The sequence below is a fragment of the Dermochelys coriacea genome, chromosome 13 (assembly GCF_009764565.3).
Source record: "Dermochelys coriacea isolate rDerCor1 chromosome 13, rDerCor1.pri.v4, whole genome shotgun sequence".
In the NCBI taxonomy this organism is placed as follows: Eukaryota; Metazoa; Chordata; order Testudines; family Dermochelyidae; genus Dermochelys; species Dermochelys coriacea.
In genome coordinates this window covers 7,394,579-7,411,069 of record NC_050080.1, presented here as the reverse complement: position 1 = coordinate 7,411,069, position 16,491 = coordinate 7,394,579, and the positions used below count along the sequence as shown (strand labels likewise).

Below are 16,491 nucleotides of genomic sequence, written 5' to 3'. Positions count from 1 at the left end.
GGGCCCTCCTGGCTGCCTGCTCTCTGCCAGGGCCCCTGCAAGGCATCTTTATGGGAGACCCCCCCCCCCCCCGAGCTGTCAGGCTGATCGGGCCGCGCGCTGAAAAAGGCTCGCTCTCGCCGCGGGAAGGGTTTTGCAGCCTGCCTGTGGCTCAGTCGTTGACGTTTAACGAGCAGCCTCGCCGCCAGCCGGCTTGGCGAGCGCCCCTGCCTTCCGGGGGGTGGGGCGGCCCGCCGTACAGCGCCGGTGGAAGGGCCGCCGCAGGACGCGCCCCACGCCGGGAGCCCAGCGAGGGATGGAACGCGGAGACACCGCCAACGTTCCAGCGGCGCTCCTCGGCCAATGGGGTGGGCCGGGCTGCAGACCAGGGAGGCGGAGCCAGCCGTGCCGCACGCCTCCCGGAAGTCAATAAGGCCACTCACGTGGCTGGCTTTGTCCCCTGCTCCTCCCAGCTGCTAACACAGCGCCTCTTTGGGTTTCCTTTCCTGGCAGCCGGGGGCCCTGATGGCGGCTTGGAGGAGCTTCAGCGGGCTGGAGGATGGCGAGAAGAAAGAGTGGTGCTCCTGGGAGTACGACTCCACCTGGGAAAGCGAGGAGGAGGAGGAGGAGGAGGAGGAGGAGGAAGGGAAGGAGTCGCAGGAGGCCCGAGCCGACAGAAAGGAAGAGGAGTCCTTGCGAGTCTCCCACCAGGCCAGCGGCGTACAGGAGACTCCTCCGACTGGGCTTTCTGTATGTGAAAGAGATGGGGAGACCTGGTAGGGAGGCTGGGGGTTATTTTGGCAGGGCGGTGGGAGAGGTGTTATTCCTCCAGTGTGCTCGCGGGAGCTGGGGGTTAGGGGAGAGCCCCTTAGTATAAGATCTGTGTATGTGGGGGAGAAATATTAATTTGCCTCTTCTTCCAAACTGCCTTTCTCCTGGCCCTGAAAGGTTAGTGGTAAATGATCTTTTTTTCCCCTCCCCCCTTTTAAGCAAGCTATGTTCTGACTTCAAAATTTCAACCTACTGCAAGGCAAACGTTTCTCTTCAGCTAAGTAGTTTTCCTCGACTTTGCATTACTGTTTGTTAAATGTGTTACGATCTGAGATTGCATAATTTATTCTGCTGCTTCGTAAGCTACAGCTTCCACATGTTGTAATGTCACACACAAGTTGTTATATGGGTAACTGATCCACAGTGTCTTGGAGCCTCTTCTGTCTAGTTTCTTTGTTTGCAACCAGGGACAGGAGCAGCTTGAAGTAGCTTCAGAGAGTTCCATATTTCCCTCCTAATGGGATCACTAACATATTATTTTGCCATGATCTTAATGAACCATATTTCCAGATGTCTCAAAGAAAGGGGACACAAGCTCACTGCTAATGCATTTTGCAATAGGTGGGTATTCGGGACAGGGGTTTGCTGGTGGGGTTACGGCTCAATGGAAAAATTAAAATAAACATCTGTGGTTTTATGTTCCACTAAAGCTTCATGAAATTGCTACATGCTGTTTCTGAATATCTTTCCCAGCATTCCTGGTAAGCAGGATAATTTTCTTATAAAACAACTTTCCATCTTGTAGACTCAGTTGACTCCACTTTCCTGAGTTTGGAGGGTTTTTGCCTTCCTCTGTAGCATGGGGCATGGGTCACTTGCTGGAGGATTCTCTGCACTTTGAAGTCTTTAAACCATGATTTGAGGACTTCAGTAGCTCAGACATAGATGAGAGGTTTATTACAGGAATGGGTGGGTGAGATTCTGTGACCTGCATTGTGCAGGAGGTCAGACTAGATGATCATAATGGTCCCTTCTCACCTTAATGTCTATGATGAATTCTGTTTTTTAACATCATAGCTCAGAAGTGTTGACATTGACTAGAGCATTTACAGCAACAGAAGATGCTCACTTTCTTTTTTGGGGGGTGACCTTTTTGGGAGGGTGTGACCTTTTTTTTGGTATCCCTAAGGGATGTTACTCTTAAGATTATCAAGTACCATCAAGCAATGTTTCTTCTCTTTTAAGGATGAAATAAAATTTACTAGGTTCTTACAAAGCTACTTAAAGAAGCGGCACTATGGATCTGCAGTGAACCTGAAAAAGACCACCTGTGAATGTCATACAACTCTTTAAAAAATCCTTATGGGGCTGCAAAATATGATTATTTAACTCTGATGCTGTAAAATGTTCGTTTTGGATAACTCTGTACTTTAAGTCTCTTTTAAAGTTTCTCACTGTCCTCACCAGTGAGTGTTAATAACAATCCCAGAATACTACTTAAACAGATCTTTTGTTTTGCTTTTTTTCTTTGTTTTATGAGGGAGAAAATCTTTAAAGCTCATTATTTTTTGTTTGTTTTTTTTTAATCTAACTCCTCCTATCTTGGGGAAAAGGAAACTAATCCTTGGGTTCAGTTTCACTTTGGTGACTCAGGACAACACAATTTTAAGGTTAGGAGGTTGCACATCTTAGTTAGTTCACTTTTTTTAAGGGAGGTTATATTTTTAAATTATGTGTAGAAGCTCATTGGGAGTATTCAGTAAAACAACTTTTTGATTTTTACCTTGAAGCGCAAAGTAATGCTTGATTCTTCAAGGGCACAGACTTAGTAATAAGTTTGCAAACAAAACTAAGATTTAGATCCTGTAAATGAATCTGCCCATGCCTACCCCAGCAGCACAATGGAGTTCTGTTGACTTCACTGCGATTCTGCTTGTGCAGATCCAATTGCAGAATCTAGTTCCAGGACTTTAAGTCTCAAGTGCCTGTGGCATTTCATGAAATGCCATGCGCAGAGATAAGGGTGTCCTTGTGGAAGAACTTCGCTTCCATTTAAACTATATACTGTACAGCACCAGTTCAGCAGAGGCAAAGACAACCTGTTTTCAGCACCAATGAATGGATTTTTCAAGGCCTGCTTTAAAGGGATGTTGAGGCTTCTTACCCCCAAAATATCAGCACCCTGCTTCTAAAAACGTTAACTCTTCCTTTATAAATGTATTCCCATCGCTCTTAAGCAAAGTCTGCAATAGTCTTTGAGGAGAATGGGAGAACTCTTGTACAAAAAAGAAACCAGTTTTCTCACCATTCATTTATTACGCACATCTACAACTGCAAAGAGCTCTGATCAGTTTGCAAAACAAGTACCTATTTTTGCTCCTATTAAACTAACTTAGATTCCTTTCTCTTCAGTCTAGATGGTATTGTTTATTCAGTATGACCTATATGTTTCTGAGGAAAGTTCTTTCACATCTTAATCTTTCAGATGCCCAGGTTAGAGATTTTTTTTTAATTTTATTTTATATACTTACTTTCAAACAACGGCTGAAACCAAATCCTAAATTGCATGTGTCTTTTGTACATCATTATAAAAACGCGGTTTGTTCATAACTGGAGATGTCCGTGGACATGTTTTCAGATAATTTTTATCACATTTATCTTCCCCTATAAAACAATATGCATTTTTTTGTAATAAAAATCTTGGGTTTTGTTCTAATTTTTTAAACACCTGCTTATTCTACTGTAGAATAGCAGGTTTCGTGTTCCATTGCACCAACATCCCTCTCTAACAACAAAACTGATTTTGCATTGTCCCATCCTCAAATAATTTTGTGAGGATAAAACCTCTGTTTGCTTAGGCTGCTCTTCCTAGAATGCTGGCCACATTCTCTTTACACAAGTCTTGCTGTTATCTGCACTCTTCTTTTTTTCTTGCTACTGGTTGCTAGCTCTTGTTCACGTCGCTCCACCCTTCTCCAGTTTTGTTCTCTGTTTTTCTCACACACCTCATGCAATAGTGTAATGGGTTGGGATGTTGGATGGAGACACATGCTAAAAATTGCTTATCAGTGGATGTTATGAAAATATACAGATTTTGTTTTGCCTGTAAAGTTTTGTGATCTCACTTTTTTTAATTAAATCTGGGAGAAAATGGACGCTTTTTTGTTTTCTTGGTGATCTGAACAGAAACTCCAGGAACACAACGGCAGGGGATTGGGTATGCCTTCCCTGCTTGCCTGTCATTGCTTTGTCTGATGATGCTCTGTTCGAGGACTCCCTTGTCTCGGATCCAGCTGCTTTCTAAGCAAGTCTTGCTGCACTTCTGTTTATATGAGTTGGCTTCCTTAAACTTGCATTATATCTATCTTGATTCACTCTTGTCTCTTGCAGACCTAATCCTTTTCCATAATTGGAGCTGGTCTTCTCTTATTTCATGACAACTGATTGTGTTAGGGGATATTGGTCTAGCAGAAGAGTCTGAAACGCAAATAAGACGGTTGGGGTGAAATCCTGGTCCCAATGAAATCAATAGCAAAATTCCTATTGACCTCAGAGGAGTCAGGATTTCACTCCTGGATTTCGAACATCATATAGTCAAGATTGTAGATGGATTTCATAGGGCGAAATCCCACTCTCTGTTTACATCTTAAGAAACAACTGAACTGACCTCCCTAGCTAAATGCACATTTGTCTTCCTAACGGAGCCTCTTGCAATATGCAAAACCACTTATGCTTCAGATTAAAACTTCACAGGATTTAAAAACAAATGAAACCCAAATCATTGTATGTATATAAATCAATATATCATTACATGGCTTAAGACCTTGGTATTGGCTATCCAGGATGGCCAGTTGGAGTGAGCACCAGGAATTTGAGTTCTTATCCTGGTCCTTCCATTGACTGGCCTTGGACAAGTCCCTTCACTTTTCTGTCAGTTTCATCTCCTGTAAAATGGGAATAATGCTTATCTAATTTGCAATCTGTTTATTTTAAATATTTATTTAGCCCCCTTCTCCCTGGATTATGGGGAAGTCTGTGTAAATGTTCAAGATTTTTTTTTAATTACTTTATTTATGGCTTTATTCTGTGTGAAATCCTTCCTCCAAAGGTGTCTAAGACAGAAGTGTGTACAACACCTGGAAGATAGATGCTAAGTGTTTTTATTATTAACAATCAATGAGACTGGACAGAGAAATCTCTTGACTACAAACCATTTGGTACATCATCTTTTTCCCCCTAAATAATGCAATGGACGCTGATCAATATTTAACTATTCACAGGAAAGTCTCTGTTTCCCAGACAGGAGGAGGAAATTATAATGGTCAGATAGTTACAAAAAAATTGGGAGAGTTTGTGCTTCTTGAAAGTGCTGAGCACCAGGAGCCAGATCCAGCCAAGCATAGATTCATAGATTTTTAAGGTCAGAAGGGACCATTATGATCATCTAGTCTGACCTGCACAATGAAGGCCACAGAATCTCGCCCACCCACTTTGAGGCCTGGTCCCAAATCTGTTGAAGCTGATGGAAAGATTCCCATTAACTTCAGAAATCTTTGGATCAGGCCCTTTCTGCACAAGTAGTCTGGTTGAAATCAATGGGACTTTCCAGGCACTTACGGTTAGATCATGTGCTGAAGTGTCTTGATGGATTGCGGCCAGTGTGCCCAGCACCCTGCCTGAGTCCTATCTGCATCTTTCTGCTTCTTGCATATTTTAATGGCAGTTCTGTCATTGAGGTTTGTATAAACACAATCCACATTTAAAAAATAAAGGATAATTTGCTTTTTTTAAAAAGTCAGTTATTTATTGTCACTCTCGTAACTCCCACTTCCAGGTGATGCTGGCAAGGAGAAAGTGAAGCTTTAGCCAATGATTTCTGTCTAAACACTATTAAATTCATAAACACATCTTAGACTTCTAGGGTCTGATTCTCCTTTCACTTGCAGCTGCTTTACCCCAGGGTGTAATTTCATTGACTTCAGCAGATTTGCTCCTGATTTTTGCATCAGTTTAACTGAGAAAAGAATCAGGTGGCAAATGTCAGTGGGTTTTTTAATACTGATGTGAAGTATAAACGATGTAACTTCATAACTAATAGAACTTGTCACTGAAGTGACTGACTTGAAAGAAGTAAAACGTTATTGGGGTGTCTTAGTTCTTGATGTTGATGAGTGAACGGTATTTTTCTTTTAAAATATAATTGAAGTTTGGTTTCAATAATGTTGCCCTAAGTCTCTTGTTAAAGTATTATTTTATTTTATTTTTTAGGAGCGAAGACGACCAGCTGCCTTATCAATTGGTTGTAGAGGTTTTGAGGTAGGATTAAAACAATGTTTGCCTGTTTGGAAAGATATAGATGATCGTGATGGGGAATATATTTAAATAATTCACTTCACTCCTGGCTACGTTATCTTATATAAACCACCATTGCTGCATGCTAGATGCACAGTTTCTTCTCTTCCACTCTAAGCTGTGGAAGAGTTCAGTTTAGTAATATTCTAAGGGAGTGACCACCTAAATATTTTGCAGTTGGGTCTAAGTAGCCCTTTTGCCCCTGGAAAATGTGCAGAGATGAGTTCTGGACTTCATTGTGGACCCTGTCTAGGCTACAATAAAAGATGTCTTTAAAAAAAAGAAAGTGATCTTATGCCTTTTAAAAACTTAGCATTAACAAGGAAATTTGTTTTTTATTGTATAGGGCTTCCTTGACCATCTAATGTGGAAAAAATACATCATACCTTTTAAAGTCTTAGTGTAGACCAGACTCTAACGTGTCTTTAAGAAACCCTGCACCTTTTATCTTAGTGTAGACTACGATAATTGATATTTGGGCCTCATTCCAGTTAACATTGTCTTTCCTACTGTCCAAGGGTAAGATTTGTGGGGTTTGATCACTTCTCTCCCGCGGGATTTCAGTCCCGAGGGTAAAAGACAAATCAAACTCTGCAGAAGTTCATACAGTCAAACCATCTGACCCTGGTTAATTAGGCCGGGAAGGAAGGAAAAACTGAGTTAATAAAGGTTTCAGAGTAGCAGCCGTGTTAGTCTGTATTCGCAAAAAGAAAAGGAGTACTTGTGGCACCTTAGAGACTAACAAATTTATTAGAGCATAAGCTTTCGTGAGCTACAGCTCACTTCATCGGATGCATCCAAATGCATCCGATGAAGTGAGCTGTAGCTCATGAAAGCTTATGCTCTAATAAATTTGTTAGTCTCTAAGGTGCCACAAGTACTCCTTTTCTTTTTGAGTTAATAAAGGAGATGAAGTCAAGCTGTCTTAGCCTGAAGGTACCTTCAGGGATGTAATGAAACAATCAGAATAATAGAATGGGTGCTGAAGCATAGGTGTATCCTTAGCTGGTCTGCCAGGGGAGATGAGAATTCAGAACTTTGTGGATGATATTAATGGGGGGGCAAGGGGAAATATTTGCAGGAGAGGCTGAGGTTAGCCAGACTTTCTCATGTTAGTCAGAACAGCATTTACAGCATCATTAGTAACCAACTCTTCAAGAAGAAACATGGCAAAACAGCGTTTTCTGTTGGGAAGCTTTTGTTCTGGATCTCTGATTTGTCTCTTTCCTCTTCCCTTCAGTTCTCGACTGGACGCAACTGGACAGCCGCAAAAGATATGCAGAGATACAGGCATTGTTATCCGGTACAGGCTGTAGATTTATGAACTTCCTGTTTTTAGTGGTTTTTTCCTCTTTTCATGCTAGATGCAAGGGGCGCTTGGTTGATTTGATTTGATGAGCCTTAAGTTGGTAGATTGATGAGGAATATTAAAATAATGATAAAGTAATTCGCTTCTCCTAACCAGTGTAGTGGGTACTGGGATGTACTCACTACATCCTGCTGGCTCAGAAACAAGCTGTTAGCTTCCAACTGCTGGTCTCAGACTTGGTAGCCTTACTACCAACAGTTAAGAACTATGGGGAAGATCATTATGTATGTGTTTTAATTCGTTGCTGCTTATTAATGTGTCTCTCTTCTGAAGGGTTTGAAAGAAAGGGAACCTGATGCTGAAGAGGAGGAGATGTGGAATTTAAGTTTTTACAAAAACGAAATTAACTTTTTGCCTCATGGTATGTATCTGACCTGGACCTCCCGTATGTGCAGTTGTAATGCACATGAGCTTGCAAGGTGTCCTGGTGAGTGAGTGGAAGGAATAGAATCCAGCTCTCCTGATTCCCAGTCCTGTGTTCAGTCTGCCAGAGCTCTGCCTAGTGTTGTCTTAGCTCCATGATGCACAAATACATGTAAATCAGGGTTTCCCGTTTAAATTGCAGAATGCGGCCAATTGCTGGCTCATTGTTCTTTCCTTTCTTTTGCTCTATGGCATGTGTAGTAGTAGTTCACCCTAATTCACTTCAAAGTTTTCTGTTTGTAACTGCTGTTTGAAAGACTCTTTGCTTTTTAAAAGATGAACTGATTGGGGCAGGCAGAATATCTGTTGGGGCCCCTTTGTAGTAGTTTAGTATATTTGCCATTCTGGCAACCCAGTTAAAAATGTTTTCCGCTTGGCACTTTCCCACTGCAGCACGTTAATGCCTTTAGACCCACATTCATGCTAACTTCACAGCTTTGATGAGAATTTGTTGCTGACCTATGGGTGTGAACATTCAGCTCTCTAGATGAGTGTTTAGCCATCCAGCTCTCCCTGCCCATTCCCTGTGTGCTGAATTCTCACTCCTTAAGGGGCCTTCACTTAAGGCATATGCAAAAGTGAAATGACGAGAGCTGCCATCTGAAGGGAAAAAGTAACATTCCATCACTGATCTTAAACTAAGAAATGAGATGAGTATTTAAACTGACGTAAGCATCTGTAAAGTCTGGATGCTGTTTTTTGGGGTCCTTCCAGATCCAGCTATGGGATAGCAGTCTTCGTTCAATACTGTGAGACTCTCTAAAAGTACTAGAAGGCTTCTCTCCCCTTCATAGGGCTTGATCTTGAAAAGTGCTGAGCTTCCAGTGTCTTCAATAGAAGTTGAAGATGCTAACTACCTTGTAGGACATACTTGGGTCTTTGCAAGGTCAGGCCTAAAGTAGTGGAGACTCTGGAGACTCTACCCCTCATCTGTTGTGTGATAGCAGATCACAACACTAGCCTGGCTTTTACTTTCTGGGTTTTACAGTTCTTGGCTTGTTAGAAAATAATATATCAATATGCAGGTATTTGACTATGCAAAGAAATGCAGGATTGGGCTCTTTCTCAGGAATGGCGTTTCCTTAAAGCCTGCACTCCAATGTATGCAGAAACCTACACTGTTAAAAACATAACTCTGTTAGGGCCCCTTGGAAAGAATATTAGGTTGTCATTTTATTGAAAGTGCTGTTTTTATGTAGGTTACCCTGATCTCTTTTGAAGACAGTGAGGCAGATCTTGTTTTCTGTAACTATATCCCATCTCCTGGACAATCGGTTAACTTTACACATGCTAATTTGCTGCAATTTCTTCTCTGACCTACCGCTCTTTTTTCACCTAGGCTTGCCTATTGATGTGCTCCTTGAAGCTTGGCAGGAGGATTACGAGACTCTGGAAGAAAATCATTCTTATATACAATGGTAAATAATTATTACCAAAGGAGATGTCTCTTAGAATGATTCTCTTCTGATGTCTATCTCGAAGAATTCGCTGCTTTAGAGCTGCTGTGGCTGGCTTCTCAGAAAACCTTGAGCCCCTCTTGCGTTCTAAATTTGTGAGATTTATTTTAGTCAGTTACTTTCCTGTGAAAGTAACGAGGGTTGGGTATATTGAAGGCAAAGATTTCCCTTGCAGCTCTGTCAGTAGTCTTCAATCCCCAGCAGCAATATGTCTGGAAACCAGGTACTGAGCAAAGATATATTGTGGTGATGGTTAAGTTAGAAATACCCAGACAGATAAACAATTAAGACTGCTAATAGTAAAAGTATGTATAGTGACTTTTTGCAGTGTGACTTAGGCTGTTACAGACTAAACTTCTTTTGTGTTCCATGATGTTATGTCCTCTCGAAGAGGACTGTATTTGGCATCTACAGCCTTGGAGGCCTTTCTGTTAACATATTTTTAAGGAGCATGTGCGCTGGGTTGAATGTGATCTCTATTTTATCTAACTGTCAAATCTTCTTTCTCTTCAGGTTGTTTCCTTTGCGTGAACGTGGGATGAACTGTCGTGCAAAGCCTCTCACATGTAAAGAAATTCAGGTGTGACTTTTTTTTATTTCAAACCTTTTATACTTGAAAGGCATTGGGGGTTCAACTAGGTAAATTTTTGTCCTATACTTTGTAAGGTTGCTCCATTTCCTTCCCCACCATAATGGAGCCAGCTCCAATGACTGTTAAATGCAGCTTTTGATGATCTTTTTGCTCCTCAAATGTCCTCAGAAATAAATTATAGGTTGGTTGATATAACCAAGAAATAACCAATGAAGATCCCAAATGTCTCTTTACACAATAGCCATTTATAAGCGTTGTGTATAACTGAAAGACCTCTTAAATAACTGATGCAGATAGTTTAAAATCTTTCTGAGTTGCCATATGTGCAAATTTGGAGTCTCTTGTGCATTTCAGGCCTTTAAGAAATCCGAGGAAGTTATGCAAAGATTCATTAGAGCTTACAAACTCATGCTGGGTTTTTATGGAATAAACTTGATAGATCAAGAAATGGGAGAAGTGCAAAGAGCAGAAAACTGGTGTCAGAGATTTCGCAACCTTGATCGGTGAGTCCCATTTACATTTTGACTTTTATTCCTCACTCTTGCGAAAGAAAAATCTAATTCCTTTAGCTTCATTTGTTGCGTACTGAGATACAAAGGTTTTCTGTGTTACAGAAGTAGAGTGATCTGACCACAGAACTAGGAGCCAACTAGCCAAGAGTTTAGGTGTCCTTATTTTGTCTTTGCCTCTGACTATAGCTTGGGAGGCCTGTCAGCATCTTTCGTATTTTAAATTACTTGAACTGCTTAGGCCACAGCTGTCCCACTGTAAGCCACGTGCGTATTGTGTTTTACTGCTTTGGCATTACTAACCAAAAGGTGGGTGTCCATCTGAGTCTCCCTAAGGCTGTAATACAGGCTCTGATATTTGCGGCCTTGGAGTTTGTCTCACACAAGTTTACTCTTCAGTGAAATAGGCCTCAAGCAGCTGTAGTCTCTGAAATCCACTGGAACAATTTTCACCAAGAGCTCAGTATAGGGCAAGGATTACTTCTTTCAAGACATGCTGAGAAGTGCCTAAAATTCAGTTTTCAAAACAAAATGATCATAGGAATGAAGAGTGAAGATCCCTAGTTACAGCTGGGAACTTGGAGTCCGAACTCCTAAGTTCTGTTGTTAGCAAGTCATGCTCACTGCCATGTGTGACCTTGGACAAGCCACTTAACCTCTCAGACATTTACATAGCTATAAAGTAAGAATAATTCCCTATGCTTCCTACAGTGTTTATAAGGCTGCCTCAGTGCCTGCGAAATGCTTTCAGGTCCTTGGATAAAAGGTGTTACTTAAAAGCAAAGTAGGGTTGTAGGTATTATTGTCATACATCGATTGGCGATATCAGATCCCTTTTCGTACGTATCTTTGTAGTTTGGACTGCACATCAGTGATGGCAGTGGGGAAGCCACCCCCTGTTTTGGAATTCCGATATAGTTTAATCTCTGCTACAGCGTTAACTGGAACATCGAGACAAGGATGGGATAACACTATTGAAAGCCAGAACAGATAGGCTAGATATTACAGCAATAGATGCTTTAAAAATGATCTACCCTTAAAGATTCCAGTAAAGACTTGTTTGTAGTTAACAGTGTTCAGCATGTCTACTTTTTAAGATACCTGTGTGGGTTCGAGTGGGACTCTGAACTGTACTGCTTTCATGCAACGATGTAATTTTCCTGTTTCACTGTCTTCAGTTCTTTTTTTTTTTTTTTTTTTTTTTTCCCCCCCTGTCTGTGTCTCAGGTTTAGTCACAACAATTTGCGGATAACTCGTATTTTGAAGTGTCTGGGAGAGATGGGGTATGAACACTATCAAGTATGCCTGGTTAAGTTTTTCCTAACAGAGACGCTTGTTCACCAAATGCTCCCAAACGTTAAGAGAAGTGCCTTGGATTACTTCATCTTCACCATCAGAAACAAGCAGAAGCGAAGAGAACTGATACACTATGCATGGATGCACTTTAAACCTCAGAATGGGTTTGCATGGGGGCCTCATAAGAAACTCCAGAAATACAAACCTCCAAACAGGGAGGAGAAAGTTGGAGATGCTGCATACTCCAAAACCAACAAGGTGACTGATGAATGTCCCTCAGTGGAGCAGAGTAAGTGTGGTGCCATGTACGTTGCAGAGCGAGGAGACAATGTAGAAGAGAGAGAAGCTTCACTTCCCCAGCTAGAAGAGAAGGTTCTGAGTGAGGATCTTGTAGGAATGGGGCATGGAGCAGAGAGTGAATGCCTAAAGGAAAGCAAGAAAAGAAAGTTTGAGATGAACAGATTAACTGGCAAGTGCACAGGGCTGTTGAAGAGTCCCACTGATATTGAGAAGATCTCTTATAACCTACGGGAATTTGTTATCAATCAAGAGACCACAGAGACTCATCCTGCATTGCCAGAAAAGGGTGACCAAGTAACAGCTGAAGAAGGTGATGTCAGTAATGAAGACTTAAAGGCATCTGAGTCATCTGATGCACCTGTAAAAAGAAGGAAAGTTGATGAGGCAATGCCAGAAAACAGTACCGTAAATGTGGCAATAAACTTGGACAATGACACCACTACCTGCAACGTCCAAGCAGCAAAGCCAGGGGTCATGGGCTGTGGGGCTGAGAAAGGAGAAGTTAGTGAGGAAGACAAGGTTGTGGAAGAAATTGTGAAAGCTGAGAATGGTGCTGAAGGTGCATCTGTGAATTCATTGCCTGCTTCTGAGACTAATGAGTCTGGTCTGCTTTCTCTGGCAGGCGGTGGCTCAGTGCTATGTGAAGCAAATTCAGAAATACAAAACGAGGAGCATCAATGTAATGAAACTCTAACAGTAAGTGAAAGCCAGGTAGATAACAGAGAACAGAAAGAAGGGGCAGATGGTATCAATGGAAGAGGGGAAACAAAAACCCCAGACAAGAACCAGAGCCAAGAGTGTCTTCAGCAGAGTGTGGTGGCATCTTGTCCTGAAAAAGTCAGTGCTGGGGACATAGCACAAAAAATTGATCGCTTTGAGGATTCAGCAGAACTGAATGATCAGCAGACAATGGCAGAGAGTGGAAAAACCATTGCGATAGCACCAGAGGAAGGGGAGGAGGAAGGACAGTGATGTTCTGAATTCAAGGAGCATGGAACAGTGATTCAGACTCCAAAGGCAGATGGAAAAAGACGTCTCTTTTTAAAACAGTCCAGAACAAAATCCCTCCCCTCCGCTCCGGTTGTCTTAACTAGAAAAAAATCTGCTTGGTCAACTGCATAGGGAAGAGCCCTTGACCTCTTCCTGTTCCCATTTGTATCTGACATGCTGGACTGTTTGCAAGGATTTCCCCTCTTCACCTCTTTTTTGGTATGTGTATTAAAGAAGAAAACAAAGCTTCTTTCCTCTTTGAAAGAGTAAAGTTCTTATTTAATAAGTGATTTTAATCCATGGAATACAGATGTTTGTAGAATAAATCAACTGGTTTCTAGTTTTCTCTCTTTTTTGCCAGGTAACTCCTTTTTGGCACTTTGGAAACTGTCACACTAACAATGGGGAGTTTTTACATTTGCTATTTCCCTAGCAAAGGCCAATGTGAGGCCCTGTTGCTCGTCTTGGTGAGGCTCTGTTGAAATCAGTTTTGTAAGGAGACGCCAATTTGGTTGTGCAGTGGTTGTTCCGCTTGAAGCCTGGTGCTTTTTTGCTCCTTGAGGGCGAAGATCCCCCATTTTGCTGATATTTGCTTGCAAAAGGGGTGAGGGTAGTGAAATTTCGTGTGTGAGAAAATGCAAATGCCTTTCCATTGGTAAGTTCTTAATTTTAAGAATTTAGTTTGGAATACAAGAGTCATTGATTAAACGACGCAGTCAAAATGTTTGACAAATATTACCTTAATGCGGCTTTTCTCCAATCTATGTGCAGGGCTGTTGAGGGTTTAATTCCATCTAGCCCTAGTCCAAGCCACTCATGCATTTCTTCCAAGGGTTGCTGGGAGACTGGAAACCCACCAGTATCTAAAAGAAAAGGGGGTGAAAAAATACAACTCAGGCATTGCTTAAAGAGAATCCTGCCTTCCTGGGAGTCCCTTTTCCTCTCTCTATGGAGTCCTGATGGTTTTTCAGATGCTACTTTTTTCATTGGTTGTGAGTCCTTTAACTGTCTGTCAATGCACTTGTCATCAGGCTACTGTTCCCTTGTCCCTAGTGTGGATTTTCACCCTTGACGATTTTAATCCCTTTTCTAGTTTGGGCAAGTGTTGTGCCAATAGCATTCTGCCTCAGACTGTCCCAAGTGTGTTCTGCAGCGTGTCATGTGCACTGTCAGGGATCATAGCTCTGTCTTTAAGTTGTGAAACAGTTAAACTGTTGAGGGTTTTTATTTTATTTTTTTAACCAGAGGCATCATAATAATCTCTTGTCAGCCCCTGCCACCTACTGACCAGCACTAACGTGTTTAATATCTATTGTTTCTACCGTCTAACTTGCACTTAATGTTCAAAATGTGCAAATCAGCCTTGTACGGAATTCAGCTGGCATAAAGGAGCATCATACAATGTAATGCTGTATGTAGGAGAAAATATTAAGGTATTTACTGCAGTGGACCTGCTTCACCAAGCAGAAGAAAAAAAGGCAGCAGCTGAAAAGAGTGGACTTGATGTTCGCTTAAATTCTGGTTCTATTTTTTTTTTTTTAAATACCATGTGGTTTTTGTAGAGCATTGCTGCAGGTTAGGTCAGCCATCCTATCAGAACAAGTAGAGGAAAACACTCTCCAGCTGTTAAGCAAAGAATCTTTAACAGTTCTGGAATTTAATCCGTGACTTGCCTGCTCAAAACTTGTATGCCCTGATCCAGCCTGGCATTTACACATATGTGTAACTCTAAGCATGCATGTAGTCTTGTTGAAGTCAGGGCTTATATGCTTATAGACAGGTTTCAGAGTAGCAGCCGCATCCGATGAAGTGAGCTGTAGCTCACGAAAGCTTATGCTCTAATAAATTTGTTAGTCTCTAAGGTGCCACAAGTACTCCTTTTCTTATATGCTTATAGTAATACACAGTAAAGCCTTAAAACCCATTTGTTAAAGTATTTTTTCTCTAGAAGAAAATCAAATTGTGTTTAAATATTCAGTAAAACTAACTAAAGACCTTCAGTGATTAGAGAACATAGGGAAAAAATTGCTTTTTATGAAAGTCTTTGTACAGTTTTATAGCTGTCTTTTTATTTAAGTAACGAAGTTCTCACTAGATGTGTTCATACATGACCCACTTTGCATATCTTATATGTATGTAACAAGTTTTAAATGAGATCTCAGTATAATGTATATTAAAGTATGATTTTAATGCAAACCAGCTGTGGGTGTTGTTTTTTTCACATGAGGAGGAGGAGGAGGAGTGTATTACCAAGTTCTCACTTGTGTGGCTGTTTTGAGGAACTTGCAGGCTGTTGCACATCTGAAAAAGTCTTGATGGGGAGGGCTCTGCACCTTCTTTATGGGTAATCTACTGCATTTTAAGCTTGGTTCTGGCCTCGCTGATCAAGTGAGATCTGTCCTAATTCATTCCTTTTCATAGTTCCTTTCCTTATAAACACACACAAACTTTACCCCTCTCTATTTCTCATTCAGCTCTCCCAAGCATACAACTTCTGCATCAGCAGTCCTCTCTATCATAACTGTGCATAACTAGGAATCCTCCAGAAGCAACTGTCTACAGGATAGGCATAGGCGCCCGGTTTCCTATCTTCTATAAGTGTTCTTTCTAATGGACTTGAAATTAGTATTTTTTTCCTAATTGCCATGAAGACAGTGATATTATCTCTTTACTTCTCACTTGTGGCATGGTAAATTTAACTTGCAAAATATGTGTGTGTAATTAATGTATACAAAATTTGTATGCAGATGCTGACTGTGATGCTGTATAATAATCTTTACTGCTACATGGGAAGGGAAAGGAAGGATTGTCTTCTGGTTCAGGAAGGCCTGGCGTCATTTCCCAGACTATCACAGGCTTTTGTGGCAGGTTGCTTTTCTCTGTGTGCCTCCGTTCCACACCTGTAAAATGGGTATAATGCTTCCCTCCATCCTGGGTCGTTGTGAAGACAAATGTTTGTGTTTGGAAGGTGCTCACTTATGATAGTGGAAACTGAAGCCGTACCTAGATAGATGCCACTTTCTGTGGCTGTCGCTCTAGATTTTTATAATGTACCATTCCTGTCAATTGACTTTAAGATAATTAGCATCAGCTACTATAGGAATGGGCATAATAGAATATATATTACACACACACGCACTACTTTAAAAGCAGAAATCAGTTCTGGTTCTGTTCAATATCTTCATCAGTGATTTAGATAACAGCGTAGATCAGTGGTGGGCAAGCTGCAGCCCATCAGGGTAATCCACTGGTGGGCTGTGAGACAGTTTGTTTACATTGACCACCTGCAAGCATGGCCACCCGCAGCTCCCAGTGGTCGGGAATCACGAACTGTCACAAGCTAAACACAAGTGAATAGTTAACACTGCTGCAAAAAAAAAGACATTCTGGGATGTATTAGCAGGACTGTTGTAAGCAAGACGTGAGAAGTATTCTTCCACTTTACCCCATGCT

The 16,491-nt window shown here is 41.4% G+C and overlaps 1 protein-coding gene and 1 long non-coding RNA gene across 5 annotated transcripts; one reads left to right on the top strand and one right to left on the bottom strand.

Moving 5' to 3' along the window:
* The first annotated feature begins 422 nt into the window (after nt 1–422).
* Nucleotides 423–13,364, top strand: OGFR (opioid growth factor receptor). Of its 4 annotated transcripts, none has more exons than XM_038370258.2 (9): nt 423–705; nt 3,163–3,243; nt 6,019–6,066; nt 7,343–7,405; nt 7,745–7,832; nt 9,234–9,312; nt 9,865–9,931; nt 10,298–10,446; nt 11,679–13,364. In XM_038370258.2, the coding sequence occupies exons 1-9, from the start codon at nt 505–507 to the stop codon at nt 13,018–13,020; spliced, it is 2,118 nt and encodes a 705-aa protein (XP_038226186.2). In that variant the 5' UTR covers nt 423–504; the 3' UTR covers nt 13,021–13,364. The 4 variants fall into 4 exon arrangements, with proteins under 4 accessions (XP_038226186.2, XP_038226185.1, XP_043352147.1 ...); XM_043496212.1 differs by having other exon boundaries at nt 424–705; nt 3,168–3,243; XM_038370257.2 differs by lacking the exon at nt 3,163–3,243 and having other exon boundaries at nt 423–729.
* A 31-nt stretch (nt 13,365–13,395) lies between these two features.
* Nucleotides 13,396–15,164, bottom strand: LOC122456560. Its single transcript, XR_006275493.1, has 2 exons — nt 14,914–15,164; nt 13,396–14,799 (listed from the first exon to the last, which is right to left on the bottom strand). It is a non-coding gene; the product is annotated as an uncharacterized LOC122456560 (long non-coding RNA).
* Between the last annotated feature and the right edge of the window lie 1,327 nt (nt 15,165–16,491).

Bases quoted from the DNA above. Each gene is read 5' to 3' on its own strand.
- OGFR (XM_038370258.2), top strand. From the start codon at position 505: ATGGCGGCTTGGAGGAGCTTCAGCGGGCTGGAGGATGGCGAGAAGAAA. The intron at 6,067-7,342 runs GTAGGATTAAAA...TCTTCCCTTCAG, and splicing joins TTGGTTGTAGAGGTTTTGAG to TTCTCGACTGGACGCAACTG. The intron at 9,313-9,864 runs GTAAATAATTAT...CTTTCTCTTCAG, and splicing joins AATCATTCTTATATACAATG to GTTGTTTCCTTTGCGTGAAC.